The 17,658-nt window shown below is 40.3% G+C and overlaps 1 protein-coding gene across 1 annotated transcript in view; it reads right to left on the reverse strand.

Moving 5' to 3' along the window:
- The window catches only part of ZNHIT6 (zinc finger HIT-type containing 6), a 44,668-nt gene that overhangs the window by 14,003 nt on the left and 13,007 nt on the right, over window positions 1-17,658 (reverse strand). Inside the window, exons 7-8 of the mRNA XM_083445074.1 lie at window positions 16,862-16,942; window positions 16,603-16,683 (exon numbers count right to left, since the gene is read on the reverse strand). Coding sequence (XP_083301200.1) covers window positions 16,603-16,683; window positions 16,862-16,942 — 162 coding nt within the window. The remainder of the gene's footprint in view (window positions 1-16,602; window positions 16,684-16,861; window positions 16,943-17,658) is intronic.

Here is a 17,658-nt window from a genome sequence, read left to right on the forward strand (position 1 = left end):
CAACTGATGAATCAAAAACTGAGGCAATTAAATCACCTGATATGGAGAAATCATGACAGCCTGAATCCTGCAATGATCGAGGAGAAACAGCCAAGAGAATGATGAGGACAATAAAAAGAAGATATGACACTCAAAGCAGGAGAGCACTTTTGATGCAGCAGTAGACAGAAGCCACTTTCCCTTCTCAGCACTCTTCTCTTTTCTGCCGTAGCACAGGAAAAAGAACTACAGGCAAGAAGTAGATAATAGCCCACTATGGCTCACGGGATTAAGTTATGTATCAAGACCCAGGTTTTATTGACAAGCCTGGAACGGAAACCAATGAGCTAGTGTTTGTTTGTTTGCTAGCTTGATGTAGGAACAGACTACAGACTTTGGCAAACCTTAAGACATCATCATCATCATTATTATTATTATTATTATTATTATTATTATTATTCCCTACATCTGTAGATTTCAAGGCAGTTCACAACACAGCATTACAATATACAAGCCACAACATACATAATAAAAATAAGAACAACCCAAACTAGGAACTAGGAGGGACAGATGTATAGGGGCTACAGGCCACAAGGCAAGGGCCCTGATTTCTACTGAAAGGACTCACTGGATGTAAAGGAACAGTGCCCAGTGCAAACATTTCAGAGCCTAATCCAACAAACAGCCATTCACTTAGCAACAATCAGTGTTTGTCCTGCAAGTGCAGCCGCATTGCGTCTCTGTAAGTTTACAGAAGGCAGCAGCACAATGGCAGTCAAATCTCAGGAAAGCAGATGGTAGGAAAATATGCAACAAGTGAGGCACAATAGGAGGAAATATGAAAGGTAGTTAGGGAATCCCCGAAAACAAGCGCACACCCCCTACAGTTTCCAAGTGTAACACTATTAAGTGACGCTCCACAATGCAATGATCCAAAGGAAAAGGCTTGAAAAGCTAGTCTAGAACTTAAAAGGGGAAAAGATAGGTGGTTAAAGTTACTGCAGCTTCCAGAACTCAAAATGTCCACACAAAAAGTTGGTGATTCCTGGTCTAGTTACAAAACATCAACATCAAGGGAATTTAAGATATTAACTTAAACATAAATGAAATTTATAAATATCTGTTAATTTTGTAGCTAATTTAATACACAGATGTTCAAAGAGTATAAACGCAGAACTTAACTATGAAGTGGGAACCGCGTAGCACATACAGAATCATCATGTTAAATCTTCTCTCCTACACCAAACGAGAACTTTAGTTTTAAAATGAAAGTTCAAAACATATCTTGTTGCTGTATAATGGTGCTACATGCTGATGAAGTTGCATGTTGTACAAATGAATTACCATGGCAAAAGATACATGCAAAACTTGGACATAATTGTTTTGCTATGCACTGGTAATCTATGTGTAGGAAAGATGACACGTGTGCCACAAATGTTACCTGGATTTATATCAACCGAAACATGTTTGAAGCATACACTCAGAAGCTTAAGCTCTGGCAGCTAATCATCACTACTGATGGGAAACTGATTGGGAGCAGTAGGGCTGCCTGTCAATGGAAGTCTCCACCAAATTACTTAATCAAAAGTATTTGCCACAAACCCTATACAGTGGTACCTCAGGTTACATACGCTTCAGGTTACAGACTCCGCTAATCCAGAAATAGTGCTTCAGGTTAAGAACTTTGCCTCAGGATGAGAACAGAAATCGTGCTCCGGCAGCGTGGCAGCAGCGGGAGGCCCCATTAGCTAAAGTGGTGCTTCAGGTTAAGAACAGATTCAGGTTAAGAACGGACCACCGGAACGAATTAAGTACTTAACCTGAGGCACCACTGTATCTGCCAATTTCCTAAACAGGAGCTTGGGAAAATAGGTCAAAATTATTAAATTTTGATTTGGGCAAAGATGTTCCATCTATGAAATACCTAGTAACTGTTTTGCTTCAAACAATGCAGTCCCAGCAGTTTTTCTCTTATACCTTAGAACAGAGCTTTCCAATCTTTTCATGTTGGTGACACACTTTTTAGACATGCATCCTTTCGCGACACAGTAATTCAGTTTTACTAGCAAACCGGAGGAGCGCGGGGAGCATTCACACAACACACCTACACGCTGCAGCCGACACACAAATGTGTCATGATATAAAGCTCTGCCTTAGAATTTTGTCCAGAGATTTTGATGAAGCTTGTTACAGAGCAAACTAGGGCACCATTTCAAACCACAGCATACAAATTCTCACCTTGCTTACACAATGATGTCTTTTAAACAGAGTCCACGCCACTTCTGGATTCATATTATGAAATTGTAAGCTGCCCTGGAAATGCGAATGTGGCCCTGGAGGCACATATAGTACAAATCCCACATATATAAACAAAAATAAGTATCGATTAAGCACAGCTTATTGTTGAAGAGTTGTCCTTGTTACTTATACCAATTCCCATGCAGATTCATTCCATCAGGATGTAAACGGTATATTATTGATACTGGCCAGTCCATGATCTTGATATAATTGGGACATTTCTGTGATGTGAACAAATAGATTCTGCTGTGCTACATAATGTACAATTTTGCCCAAACTAAATCACACCAGTATGGGATGCCTCCTGCAAAATATCCCAATGGGATCATCTGGCCAATAGCTGAAAGACATAGAAAAACCTTGAATGTGAAAGCTATATTGATTGACTGAGCAGTATACCATAGTCAATGATAGTCTAGAACCATGTTTCCCAACATGGGGCACACGCCCCACAGGGGGGCAATTTGATTTTTAAGGGGGGGGGCAATTTGAGAATGAGTTATTAACAGTGAATGGCATTTTAGGCTTTCTCCATGTGAATAGGAGTTCACTTTTTGAATAATAAGAATTATATGTAACCGGGGTGGGGTAGGGCATCAGGATTTTAGAGATGCTTAGGTGGGGCATGGCCAAAAAATCTGGGAACCACTGGTCTGGAATCATATTGTCTCTTTTTTTCAGGGGTATGTGAAGATCAATGAGTAGCTTCAGGGGCAGTCAAAGATACTGATGGTGCAATTATATAGCGTTTTATCTGACCACTGGCTGACACTTGTTGGTTTCTGCAGCTGGCCAATTCTGAGCAACCATGAGCCTCCCATGAAATTTGGATCCAGGTCATGGATTTCAGATCTGCAAATGCCATATAAGCGCCACTTGACCCACCACTGTGTCCTCCTAACCCCTAAAATAAGGTCCTCTGTGTGTGTGCGCGCACGTATGTGTGTACACGCACAGACACACAATAGTGGTCTTCTTGCCTAACTACAGTTATGACAAAACCTAGTGGGAATAAATAGCTGATGCAACAAGCATTACATAACTCTATGTAGTCATTTGTGGTTCTGGACAAGGCCACTGGGAACAGAAACACGGACTCTTTAATCTACTGTGGAGAGAATGAAACTTTACGAAAAGGAATAGTTACTTCTATGTACTGTATTCATTTTATTTGGCATGATTTCTTCCATGAATAAGAGAAAGTTGAGGTTGTTCTCCCAATTAACACACACTGAGTTATAAAACACAAGTATCTTAATCTCCGTACTTTTAACATTCCCATCACAGGTCTTCACATTCTTACAAAGGTTGTATTTGCCGCCTGCCAAAAATTCACTAACCCTTGCAAAACAAACATGTTCCCTCTTCTCTGCCAAGGAAGGAAGGTCAAACCTCTCCTGACAAGGTCAGAGGAACAGTTCTAGTTCATTACTGTCGGAAAGAGATAAACAGAGGGATTCCCTTTTGGCAACATAAAATGGAAAATCATTCTGGGGATTCTTTTCGACAGCAACATGTAAGATTCCCATCTCAAAACCAGTGAAAGAAACAATCCTAAGAATACTATTCCCAGCTATGCCTTTATCCCCTTTTCACCTCAAAACACCAGCTCATATTCAGCTACATCCGTATACTATGACATATGTATTTATTGCTCCATTCTAAAGTTTCTAGAACGTCTGTGGGTTGTATGAACTTTTACAAAACAGTTACAGGTCACAACGGTTAAAGTGATTTCAACAAGATGGTTACAGAATAGACCCTTGAGTTAAGGCACTATCAACACCCTATAAACGCACTGTTTGCTCTGTGCAACTCTTCAGATATACAGCATTTTTCTTTATACTTTTGAAAATTCTGGCGCTGTTAACCAGAGATAAGAACTGACTAGACACAGGCTAATTCCTTTAAGGTGGTGCTGGCAGACTGAATCACAAGTAAATGGAGATAATCAGTGAACTAATGAAAATGTTACAATGATGGAATGCAAGCATTCAAAGTGGGAAAAGTTTCGATATTAAGATCCCCCATATTTATTTGAGGATCTATTGCATTTAATAACATTTAGCAACATTTTGATTGCTCCCTAATTGACTGCTTCTATACTACAAGGATTTCTTAACAAACCTTTTGATTCATTTCTAGTCCATAAGGGGCAAATTAAACTGAGATGGTTGTTTTGGAAGGTGATTAATAAAGCAATGATGAGCATCATCATCATCATAACGGCAACTAAATTGCTGCACTATCAACAGCCAGCACAAGGAGTCCTTAACAGTATAACAGGGCTTCCCACCCTCTCCTCTTCCCGTGCCCCCAATCTGAGCACTAGGAGAAAGTGATTGAACCTGGGAATTTCTGTATGAATAGCAGATGCTCTGAATGGCACTGAGCTGCAGCCACAGAAGGAGATGTCCACACACAGATTTGCTGGGTCAGGAACTTCAGAGGCAAATCCAATTTATATCTGAAGGTAAGTGTTGCCTATTTGCATCCATTGGCCTTTGATGGAGTGCATGGGCATACAAGAGTCTGGCAAGACTGGCCCGAACGGGCAGGGGTACCTTTACCTTTACGGGCATACAAAAAGGCTATTAGTCACAGGCAGATACTTCTTAAATATGCAACTTGACCTGGAACAGAGCCAGTGTTGATCTACTAGCCAATTCGCTAAAGGTTGGCCAGGTTTTCGATACAATGACACAAGCCACCCTTGCTAACATACTACAGTGGTACCTGTAGTATGTTATTAAATACAATAATTAAAATTATTGTAAAATACAATAATTAATCATACGCTTCAGGTTACAGACTCTGCTCACCAAGAAATAGTACCTCGGGTTAAGAACTTTGCTTCAGGATGAGAACAGAAATCGTGCAGCGGCGGCGCAGCAGGAGGAGGAGGCCCCATTAGCTAAAGTGGTGTTTCAGGATAAGAACAGTTTCAGGTTAAGAACAGACCTCCAGAACGAATTAAGTTCTTAACCCGAGGTACCACTGTATTCATGGTTATTTCAAAGTGTATTTAATGTAAGCAGGAGTTTTCTTACTAAGTATATGAGACAAAGCCAGCGTGTTTTTCAGCAGAATGTAAATACCCAAAGGAAACTGACACAACATGAGAAACAAAAGCAGATTCTACAGCAAAGACTCTTAAGGTATGCTTTTAGGTATGCAAAGCTTTGTCAAGATCACACAAAAATGACGTACTTAAAGAATAATTCGTTTCACCAAAAGTTTACTTTCCCTTGGAACAGTGGTGAGGGAACAGGAGGTAGAAAGCTTCTCAAGAACTCTCCTCACAGACCACAAGTTTTCTAAGCCACAGCTATAAACTAAGCTATTATGCTTGGATGAAGTTCAACAGATCATGATTACATTTTTAAAAGCAAATTTTTTTTGTCGAGGACTGTCCACTTGATTACAGCTACTGGGTCTATAATCCATGCAAGTGCTAAAATGAATGGTAGCAAGTTGCAATCCTTAAAATACTTGCTTTCCATCCCTGGTTTCTGCAGCTGCAAAGGAACTGGAAGTGTGCATTTCATTTTTTTTTTTTTTTATTTTTTTTATAATATATTTATTGAAGTTTTCAAATAAAGCATATATTAGATAAGCACAACTTGTCATTGTCCATTTAACATCTCTCAATTGTTACATGGGACTCCCCCACACCTCCCGCATACACTTACATCATTATTAAATTAATTTCAAACAAATTATCATTTAACTCATCTTAATTAATAATCTTAATTTGGTTTGACATATAATTCAACCTTAAATCTAATTTAATGGTAGACAATTATCTGTACTGGCATCCAATTCAACACTCAGCCAAATTACAATATTTTTGTAAATAAATCTTAAATTCCCTCCAATCTTCTTCCATCCTTTCTTCTCCCTGGTCTCGAATTCTGCCGGTCATCTCGGCTAATTGCATAAAGTCCATCAGTTGCATCTGCCATTCTTCCACAGTGGGTAGCTCCTGAGTTTTCCAATTCTTGGCAATTAATATTCTTGCTGCTGTTGTTGCGTACATAAAGAATGTTCTGTCCTTTTTTAACACACTCTGGCCGACAATACCCAGGAGAAAGGCCTCTGGTTTCTTAGTAAAGGTGTATTTAAACACCTTTTTTAATTCATTATATATCTTCTCCCAAAAGGCCTTCACTCTAGGGCAGGTCCACCAGAGGTGAAAAAATGTTCCTTCATTTTCCTTACATTTCCAACATTTGCTATCAGACGAATGGTATATTTTAGCCAGTTTAACAGGGGTCATGTACCATCTATACATCATTTTCATCACATTTTCCTTCAACGCATTACATGCAGTGAAGTTCAGCCCAGAGGTCCACAACCTTTCCCAATCTTCAAACATAATATTATACCCAATATCCTGCGCCCATTTTATCATTGTTGATTTTACCATTTCGTCATGTGTGTTCCATTTCAGCAGCAAGTTATACATTCTTGAAAGTACCTTAGTCTTAGGTTCTAACAGTTCAGTTTCTAACTTTGACTTTTCCACTTGGAATCCTAGCTTTTTGTCATTTTTAAACACTTCTTTAATCTGAGCATATTGTAACCAGTCTCGCACTTTGTCTCTCATCTTTTCTAAACTCTGCAATTTCCAGTTGTCACCATCCTTTTCTATTATCTCCCAATATTTTGGCCAGTTGGCCTCCATATTGGTTCTTTTCCAAGCCTTAGCCTCCAGGGGTGACAGCCACCTCGGAGTTTTATTCTCCAGTAAGTCTTTATATTTTGTCCAGACATTAAAAACTGATTTTCTGACAATATGGTTCTTGAAGGCCTTATTTATCTTAGCTTTATCATACCATAGATATGCATGCCATCCAAACGCATTATTAAAACCTTCCAAATCCAAGACATCCGTATCTTCAAGAAGTAACCAATCTTTTAACCAGCAGAAAGCTGCAGCTTCATAATACAACCTTAAATCTGGCAGGGCAAAGCCCCCTCTTTCTTTCGCATCTGTTAATATTTTAAATTTGATTCTGGGCTTTTTGCCCTGCCAGACAAATTTAGAAATATCTTTCTGCCACTTCCGAAAGCACTCTGTCTTGTCTACAATCTGCAGTGTCTGAAACAAAAATAACATTTTTGGCAATACATTCATCTTGATGGCAGCTATTCGGCCTAACAAAGAAAGATTTAGTCTTGACCAACTATCCAAGTCTCTCTTAATCTCTGACCAGCATTTTTCATAATTATCTTTAAATAAACTCAGGTTTTTTGCTGTTATGTTTACCCCTAGGTATTTAACTTTTTTAACCACATTTAGTTCTGTCTCTTTCTGAAGCTGTTCCAACTCAGTATCTGTCAAGTTTTTCCCCAAAACTTTAGTTTTTTGCTTGTTTAACTTAAATCCTGCCACTCGACCAAAGTTTTGAATCAGTTGTAGTACTCTTTTCAAACTAGACTCCGGCTCCTGTAATGTCAGAACTAGGTCATCTGCAAAAGCTTTAAGTTTATATTGTTTCGCTCCGACCTGAATCCCTTCCACCAACCGGTCCCCCCTAATCATATTCAGGAGCACTTCCAGAACCGAAATAAACAGTAATGGGGAAATCGGGCAGCCTTGTCGTGTACCTTTTTCAATTTTAAACTCTTCTGTAACCACATTGTTAACTATCAGTTTAGCCTTTTGTTCTGAATATATTGCCTCAATCCCGTTCTCAAACCCCCGTCCCACTCCCATTTCTTTTAAATTCCCCTTCATAAATTTCCAAGATATGTTGTCGAAGGCTTTCTCCGCGTCTATAAAAATTAAAACTGCTTTAGTGTTTATGTTTGTTTGTAAAAGTTCCAATATGTCTATAATGTTCCTCGTGTTAGTAAACATATGTCTGCCCGGGAGAAAGCCTGCCTGGTCTTTATGGATTATCTCACTTAAAACTTTCTTAAATCTTCGTGCCAAAACATCTGCAAATATTTTGTAATCCACATTTAAAAGGGAGATGGGACGGTAGTTCTTGAGTTGTGTCTTTTCAGTTTCTGACTTTGGAATCAATGTGATAAATGCTTCTTTCCACGATTCAGGCGCCTTCTTCCCCTCCATTATTTCATTACTGACCTCCAACAAAGGTTGTATCAAATAATCCTTCAATGTCTTATAGTAGTTAGAGGTCAGTCCATCTGGCCCTGGTGATTTGCCCTGTTTCAGACTCTGGATGGCCTGTTCAATCTCTTGTCGTGTTATTTTGCCATTCAAAATTATTCTATTTTCTTCTGACAGCTTTGCTAATCCATTTCTCTCCAAAAATTGTGTAATCTCTATTTCATCTTGTGGCCCTTGAGTGTATAACTTTTTAAAATACCTCTGGAAGCACTTTCTAATCTCTCCCGGGTTCTGAATGTTCCTTCCTTCAACCTCTAAGTTTGTTACTGTATTTAATCTTTGTCTCCTTTTCAACTGCCAGGCTAGCAGTTTCCCACATTTATTTGCCGATTCAAAAGTTTTTTGTTTCATTATTTTAATCTTCCATTCTATTTCCTGATTTATCAGTTTGGAATATTGTGCCTGATAAAGTTTAATTTCTCTCAGAATCGGTTGGGACTTCGGGTTAGATCTTAACTTCTTCTCCAACTCTTTGATACTTTCCAGAATTTTATCTTTCTTTTCATTTTGCAGTCTTTTCTTTAAAGAATTCTGTTGAATCAAGAACCCTCTCATCACAGCTTTACTTGCATCCCAGATAGTTCTTTTTTCCACCGTAGTGTTCAAATTAATCTCAAAATAGTCCTTTAAAGTTTTTTGGGCCTTCTTTACAATTCTTTGGTCTCTAAACAGGCCATCATTCATCTTCCATCTAAAGGAGCCGGTTGGGATCAATGTCATGTCCATTCTCAAGGCGTTATGGTCGGAGCATGTTTTAGGGCAGATTTTCACCTTCCTCACCTTAGGTGCCAGACTTCTAGTTATCCATATTTGGTCGATTCGTGTCCAAGTCAGTTGAGCTTCAGAAAAGAATGTTCCTTCTCTTCCCAAGGGGTTTCTAACTCTCCAGATGTCAACCCAGTCCATATTGTCAGTCATTTCAAAAAAGGTCTTAGGTAGTCTTCCCTCTTTAGTAATGTTCTGGTTCTGTGACTTATCCATATTTGTTGATGCGACCCCGTTCATGTCCCCCATCATGATGACGTTGTTGTAATCCAGATAATCCAGCATGGTCTCGTGCAACTTCTTATAAAAATCCGATTTACCTTCATTTGGAGCATAAATTCCTAATATCAAAATTTTTTCTCCTTGATACTGTACTTCTATTGCGAGGATTCTTCCACTTTCATCTTTAAAAAGAAATTTTGGTGAAAGGCTCTCTTTTGCATAGATCACTACACCTCTCTTTTTAACTGTATCCGATGATATAAATTCTTGACCAAGCCTTTTATTTATTAACACCTTTCTATGGAGCCTAATCACATGTGTTTCTTGTAAGCATATAATGTCCAATTGTTCCTTTTTTAAAATATGAAAAATTTTAGACCTTTTTTCAGGACTGTTACAGCCATTTATGTTCCAGCTCAAAAGCTGCAGAGACATCCTGGATAGGTCTGGTTATTCTTTCTGGGGTGGTACCTTGTTCTCCGGTCCTTGAGGATCCGAGGGGGCGGGCTCCCCTGGAAGTTCTGGCGCTGGCAATCCAAGTCCTTTGTGGAGGTCTTCTCCGTGTGCTCCCAAAAACTTGTCTCTATCTTCCACTGTTTTGATTTTGATCTTTCTCCCTCTGTAGGTAAAGGATAATCCTTGTGGAAACTCCCACCTGAAGATAATTGCGTTGCTTCTCAACAGTCTTGCCAATTCCGTGTAGTTAGATCTAAGGTCCAGCAACTGCTTAGGAATGTCCTTGTAGATTTCAATTTTCTTGCCCAAAATGCCTAGTGACTTTTCGTAGTGCAGGCCCAAAATCTTGTCCCTTTCCTCCTTTGATCTCAGTGTTATCAAACAATCTCTGGGCTTCTCTGTCCTTCTGACTCTGCCAAGCCTGAAAGCAGATACGATTTTAAAGTCTTTTTCCTCTAACTTCCAAAACTTGGCAAATTCCTTAGTTAGAAATTCAATAAAATTATCTTCTTCCACCTCTGGTATTGACCGTATCCTCAAGTTGGTCTCCCTGTTTCGCAGTTCTGTCATCAAAAAGTAAGTCTGATGTTCTCCAACTCGTTTGCTGAGTGGTCTTACTTCTTTCTCAAGTTCTTCCAGTCTTTGACTAGTATCTTCAGCCAGTTTACGATTTTCACCTACAGCCTCCTTTAATTCTCCAATAGACTGGGCATTCTGTGCAACTTGTCCAGTCAGCTTATTCAAGCTTTCTGTGTTCTGTTCAATTTTAGCTGTATGCAAATCAGCCTTCTTGTCCAGAGCCTCCAGTTTCTCCAAAATTTTCTCCAAGACAGAGCTACTTGTCCCTGAAGCCATATCTCCCAGGTGCAGCTCCTCTGTCTCACCCTCCCCTGCCTGTATTAGGGAGGCCGCCTCTATGTCTGGAGGCAAAGTGGAAGGCAAGGCCGGCACAGAAGATCTACGCTGTGAGGCTGCAGATAAAGTTAGAGTTGTTTGTTTGGTCCTTCCTCTTCTCCTTGCGCCACTCATTCCAAAGTTATCTGTAATCCAAGGTCAATCCAAGTTGTTCCCATGAGAAAGCAGAGTCCCAGATACAATAGTCAAACAGAGGCCGGGAAAGGGAAAGTAAAACAAAGTCACTGCTGTAAATCCAAAATCCTCTAGAGGGAGCTTAATACGTCTTCAGGGAAAAGATCAAATCCAATACGTCTTCAGGGAAAAGATCAAATCCAAGTTAAACTTATAAATTTAAATCCATGTCCATCGCCTCCACAATGTATTATTTTTAGCAGAGTAAAACTTAAAGCAAAACAGTGTTTCTTACAGTGCCTTGACTGCAACAGTTTCAAAGTATCCAGTTCCAACTCAGAATGTTTCAAAACCTGAATTCAATGTATCCAAAGTTGCAAACTGGTGTTCATCCAGGCAGCTCCAGCACCAGAGATTCTTATTTATTTTGTAATCCACTGGTGCCACAGAAGAAGGATATCAACGCACCCCCAATATGACCAGCAAAAGTCAATAGCTCAAAGTCTTTCACTCAGAAAACTGCTTTAACAGGGTGCCAGCATTTAGTTAACGCATAACTTTTTGTCTCCACTCCTCCTGCTCTTTGCTTAAAGTTCAGTATAGCGGGAGATGGGCTTCCTGCTTATCCTCACTCCGTTTTCAGCCAGATTTCAACTTTTTTTTAAAAAAGTTTTAAAAGTTTCAGAAAGTTCTCAAAAAGTTTCAGAAAGTTGACAAAAGTTTCAGAAAGTTTTCAATGTCCAAATTTACTCACGGGTTGTAGTTTCCAAAGTTCAGAAAAGTTGCAGGAAGAAAGGACAGCGCTGACCGGCCACAGCAACGCGGCTTCACTTCGCTGTTTGCGCAACGACCCACAGCGCCGCTACCCCCTCCGCGATCCGGAGCCCCTTACGGGGTCCCTTCAGCGTTTTGGGGGCTGCTTCTGGCGCCCGCCGGGTCCCGAGACCACAGGCTTCTGCCACCTGTGGTTTTCCTGAATGGGTCTCCGCTTCGCCGTAGCGGACGACCCGTTTACAGCGGAGCTCCCTTCTCCTTACTCGGAGAAGGCAGCCATTACCGGTCGCGCCGCCTCCGGAAGTCACAGGCAGATACTTCTTAAATATGCAACTTGACCTGGAACAGAGCCAGTGTTGATCTACTAGCCAATTCGCTAAAGGTTGGCCAGGTTTTCGATACAATGACACAAGCCACCCTTGCTAACATACTACAGTGGTACCTGTAGTATGTTATTAAATACAATAATTAAAATTATTGTAAAATACAATAATTAATCATACGCTTCAGGTTACAGACTCTGCTCACCAAGAAATAGTACCTCGGGTTAAGAACTTTGCTTCAGGATGAGAACAGAAATCGTGCAGCGGCGGCGCAGCAGGAGGAGGAGGCCCCATTAGCTAAAGTGGTGTTTCAGGATAAGAACAGTTTCAGGTTAAGAACAGACCTCCAGAACGAATTAAGTTCTTAACCCGAGGTACCACTGTATTCATGGTTATTTCAAAGTGTATTTAATGTAAGCAGGAGTTTTCTTACTAAGTATATGAGACAAAGCCAGCGTGTTTTTCAGCAGAATGTAAATACCCAAAGGAAACTGACACAACATGAGAAACAAAAGCAGATTCTACAGCAAAGACTCTTAAGGTATGCTTTTAGGTATGCAAAGCTTTGTCAAGATCACACAAAAATGACGTACTTAAAGAATAATTCGTTTCACCAAAAGTTTACTTTCCCTTGGAACAGTGGTGAGGGAACAGGAGGTAGAAAGCTTCTCAAGAACTCTCCTCACAGACCACAAGTTTTCTAAGCCACAGCTATAAACTAAGCTATTATGCTTGGATGAAGTTCAACAGATCATGATTACATTTTTAAAAGCAAATTTTTTTTGTCGAGGACTGTCCACTTGATTACAGCTACTGGGTCTATAATCCATGCAAGTGCTAAAATGAATGGTAGCAAGTTGCAATCCTTAAAATACTTGCTTTCCATCCCTGGTTTCTGCAGCTGCAAAGGAACTGGAAGTGTGCATTTCAGTGTACCCGATTCTTTCTCCTTCACAGCAGCCACTTCAAGTTTTGAGCCATGGCTTTAACTTTCCCATGCCTAACTTCTTATGACACCAAGCCTGGGAAATGTGGGCGTGGCTCACCCAAAACAGCCTGACAGGCCTATCTCCATGGCCTTATGGGCCTAAATTTGGCCCACAGTCTGGAAGATTCCCATCAATGCCATAAAAATAGTTAGCAACTTTTAAGTTATATAGGAAAATAGCACTGATAGAACTTAAGGCACTGACAAAACCGAAAGGTAACCATCATCTTTACATATCCTTAAACTGAACTAGGAAATGTCTATTTGGGCACAAAAACGGATATCACACAGCTGAAATAAGCATCTGTTCTGAAAGTAAAACTTAAGACTGACGTTTTATTGCAGATTTCCCATAAGGAGAAGGACTATACTACCTCAACAAAGAACAATGACTTCAAACAAAGAGAGCATTAAGCACAAAAGTCTTATAAGACTCACTTGCAGTCTGTCTCTTTCCCACACTATGCTTGAAACAAGTCACCAAATGCATCTGCTCTACCACTAGCTTTAAAGAAAGTAAGGTCATCTTGAGATATCTTGATTGGTACACAATGGCCTGGTTCATGCATAAACCATGGTTTATTGCTTTAGCACCATATGCCTCAAGAAGCCCAAATGAAGCATTGCACTTGCTGCTCCCCTGCAGCTAAGAGTGATGCTTTGTTCAGTTTCAGTTTTACTGTATTATCATTACATTTAAGCCTGGGATCCAAGTTTAAAACAAATTCTAGCATATTTTGTAACAAGTCAACATCAGACATGGGTTATGAAACCTTGGTTCAAATACAGTGGTACCTCAGTTTACGAACTTAATCCGTTCTGGGAGTCTTCTTAAACCGAAACCATTCTTAAACCGAGGTGTGCTTTCCCTACTGAGGCCTCCCGCCACCAGTGCCTTTCCACCATTCGGATTCCATTCTTAGACCGAGGTAAAGTTCGCAAACTGGGACACTACTTTGGATTTTGCGGAGTTCATAAACTGAATCGTTCGTAAACAGGACTGTTCTTAAACCGAGGTATGACTGTATAATGTTAAGACCAGATTCATAAAAATTAAATTCAGTGCAATAGGAGCAGGAGGAGGATATGCATAGGCCCACAGCTTCACTTGGGCCAGACTTGTTCAAGCCTGCCCACAGTGCTAAAAACATGGCTTAGCATTATACGTGAACCAGGCCAATTAGTGCTTTCGATATGCAACCATCAAAGTAGATTCTGCAACAAAAGAAAAGTATGTAAGGTGGAATTTAATGGATGTTGCTCTGCTGAAGAAAGACATCTATCAGCAGAACGGACAAAGAGACACTTTTCAGCAACTTCTCTTCCTCCATGGAGCCTCTGCACTGAAGGGTTAGAGAACCGTCCTGAGGAAGGCTGCAGAAGAGAAGATGAATGGCTGAAAATTGCTTCCTTCCCTATTCTGCTGATGTATGCCTTCTACCAGTGAAGTTACACCCACTGAATTCCCATATGCTCCGATACTAGCTTTCAGGCTGGAGTCTACTACACTGGGATCAGCAGAAGTACAGCACTAAACCAGCAGTCAATTGATGGGGTCCCCACCATACAAGGAGCAAAACCCTAGAACAGTGTTTAGGTCCTAAGAACATAAAGCAGAGACTCTTCACAAAAGAAAAACTATATATTATTAATGGCTAGCGCAGGTGTCACGCTAGTCAACTGTTTAAGGATCTAGCACAGGCCACGTGGTTTAACATCTGCACTGATATTAACCAGACTTAACTGTACCCTCGAGACACACCTAACTGAGCATTTGAAGCCAGGTAATGCTGGCTTCCTATGAGAAATAGCTCGAGGGAAAAGCTGTCCTGCAATAAAACTTTGTCACATTCAAGTGTCAGAAAGCCATACCAGTCATTCATGAATTATCACCAGGGTAGTGTTATACTTTGAATTAAAATAATTAATTAAGTATCTCATTGTGTCAATTAATATCAACTTCTTTGGTTACAAAGACTTGTCTGACCACTCTCCTGGGAAAAGGAGAAGGTGAACTTCCCTAACCAGATTGTATAATTTGGCAGCAGTTTCTTTCCTTCCTTTACTGGAAAAAGCAATATCCCCTACTGCATGAAGTCATTCTGAAGGCATCCCAAACATAAAGCACTAGACAAAGTTATTAATTTATTCTGAAGAGGACAAATAGATATTTCTAAAAGGAACGCAATGAACTGCAAAAAAAACCCCCACTCAGTATGCCTCACTTGGAACTGACTGCTCCCCAAAACAACAGAAAAAGAAGAATAAAATCACCTACTGTGTTACCAGATGGCAAATTTGTTTTAGAAATTTATCCAGATTTTGATCATTGGCTTTTGCATCCTACTCAGAGGGAGAGTCTAGAATTTAGAATATTTAGCAAGCCTGTTGTTGTTTTTTACACCATAGTATTTCTTTACTGATACCTAGCTGTTATCACCCTGAACACCTATATCTGATTTATACAATATGATTGCATTATCGGCATTTCAGATATTATATTTTTGGAATTCTGGGTAACACACGATTCAGATACCCTCACAGAACTGGAGCCAGTCAAGATTACACAGAAGCAGATCCTAATGCTTTCAATGGAACTTACTCTAAAGTAAGGGCAACACTATATAACCATTTCCTAACCTCTCTGAGTAATTTACAATCCCGTCTTTCTTCTCCTTTTCACATTCCACCCTCTCTTTTGCCTGGGACTTAATTAGTTCAGTTCCCGTGCTGCACCTGTTGTTTCTGAGGTAGGCGAGTCTATTTATGGACTTCCTTTGTGGATGCTGTTAAGCGTGTAGATCTGTGGATTTCTCTTTGTCACCAAACCCAGAGCAAGAAAGAAAGGTAGGACTGGAAACCTGCTTGGACTGAAAAAGACTAAAAGCCACTGAGTGGGCTGGTGCTGTAGTGGGTGATACAGGAGTGCAGATTCCCCATTCTCAGTCTACATCTACCACAGTGGCTCTCCAGGGGTTCAGACAGTGGTCTTACCCCCAGCCCTACCTGGAGCTGCTAGGGAATGAATGCGGGCTCTTTCACACACAAAACATGTGCTGCATCACTGAGCAGCAGCTCTTCCCCAAAGTAAAGGTAAAGGTAAAGGGACCCCTGACCATTAGGTCCAGTTGTGGCCGACTCTGGGGTTGCGGCGTTCATCTCGCTTTACTGGCCAAGGGAGCCAGTGTACAGCTTCCGGGTCATGTAGCCAGCATGACTAAGCCACTTCTGGCGAACCAGAGCAGTGCACAGAAACGCCATTTACATTCCCGTCGGAGCGGTACCTATTTATCTACTTGCACTTTGATGTGCTTTTGAACTGCTAGGTTGGCAGGAGCTGGGCCCGAGCAACGGGAGCTCACCCTGTCACGGGGATTCGAACCGCCGACCTTCTGATCAGCAAGCCCTAGGCTCTGTGGTTTAACCCACAGTGCCACTCGTGTCCGTAAAGTACCACAAGTGAAAAGAAAGTAACTGTGTTCTTCCATGCATGTCTTGCGTTTTGGACCTAAGGGACAACATTTCACTCCACATTCTTTTAAGCTGGCCATTTTATAGCTGCCTTACTACTCAAAAGGTATATGGAGATACAGAGTTTGCTGCTTTGTAAAACAAAAATCTCTTACCTGATGGAGTTTTGTGGTCTGTTTTCCACTTTCATTAAAATTCGTATGTCTGACTGAGGGGACATTGCATAGGTTTTTAATCTGAAATGAAAGGCATAACATTAGATAAACCTTGCCACATAACAAGAAATCTTTCATTCAAAACAAATGTGCTTGTTGAGTGTAAGCCATGATGTATCAAAAGACTGCCCAATATGCTTTAATGACTGATTTGTATCTCAACAGAACGCTAGGATGCTAAATATTTAGAAGCACATACCTTTGATGAATGACAGGATCAGACTCTTGAGGATCAACATACCGCTTTAGAATGTCATCCAGTGGCTTATCATCTGCGACCCTTTACACAAAAAGACAAAAATGTATCAATCATGAAGCTTAATACTGGCAAGAACTAGAATAATCAGGTCAACATGTGTGAAACTGTAGTTATATAAGCCCCAGTGTCAGAGCTGTGGAAAAGGCTATAGCACAAGAGCACATTCAAGAAGAAAAGAGGACCTGACTTCTCTGAGACTGGTCCAAGAATACAAAAGGCCTTTGGGGAAAGGTTTTCCTGTTCTAAATGTTTCCTTTCCATAATGCAGAGATGAGCTGGTGCTTTAATTTTAAAAGAAATCTTCCACATCTTTCAATGTGTTCTATGGGAAGACAAGCTTTCTGCCACCTTTTCTAGATAAGAAATTATAGCTGGGAGAGTGCCTAACTGAGCAATGGTAGTCACCAAGCAAGATACAAAGTGGATGGTAATAATTCAAGAAACATCTATGTCTTGCAACAGGGTCGGCAAAATTTAATGATCAGACCTGCCCTTGACTGCATGGTGAATGGATAAATTAAACCTAAAAACTATGGAACACATTCAGTTTTATAACAGATCAGTTACACCTCTCAGTGGTAAAGATGGACATTTTAAAACAATAGGTTTTAAACCAAACCACAGAAACAGTATCTTAAAATCAAGATTTAAATTTTATGCTATGAATTCAGTTTATTGTTTAGCCAAGAAGGCTGCAATAATCATTTTTATGAAACAAAAAGCAAAACAAGCTGTGA

This window comes from Podarcis tiliguerta (assembly GCF_965153285.1).
Source record: "Podarcis tiliguerta genome assembly, chromosome: 6".
NCBI classification, from domain to species: Eukaryota; Metazoa; Chordata; class Lepidosauria; order Squamata; family Lacertidae; genus Podarcis; species Podarcis tiliguerta.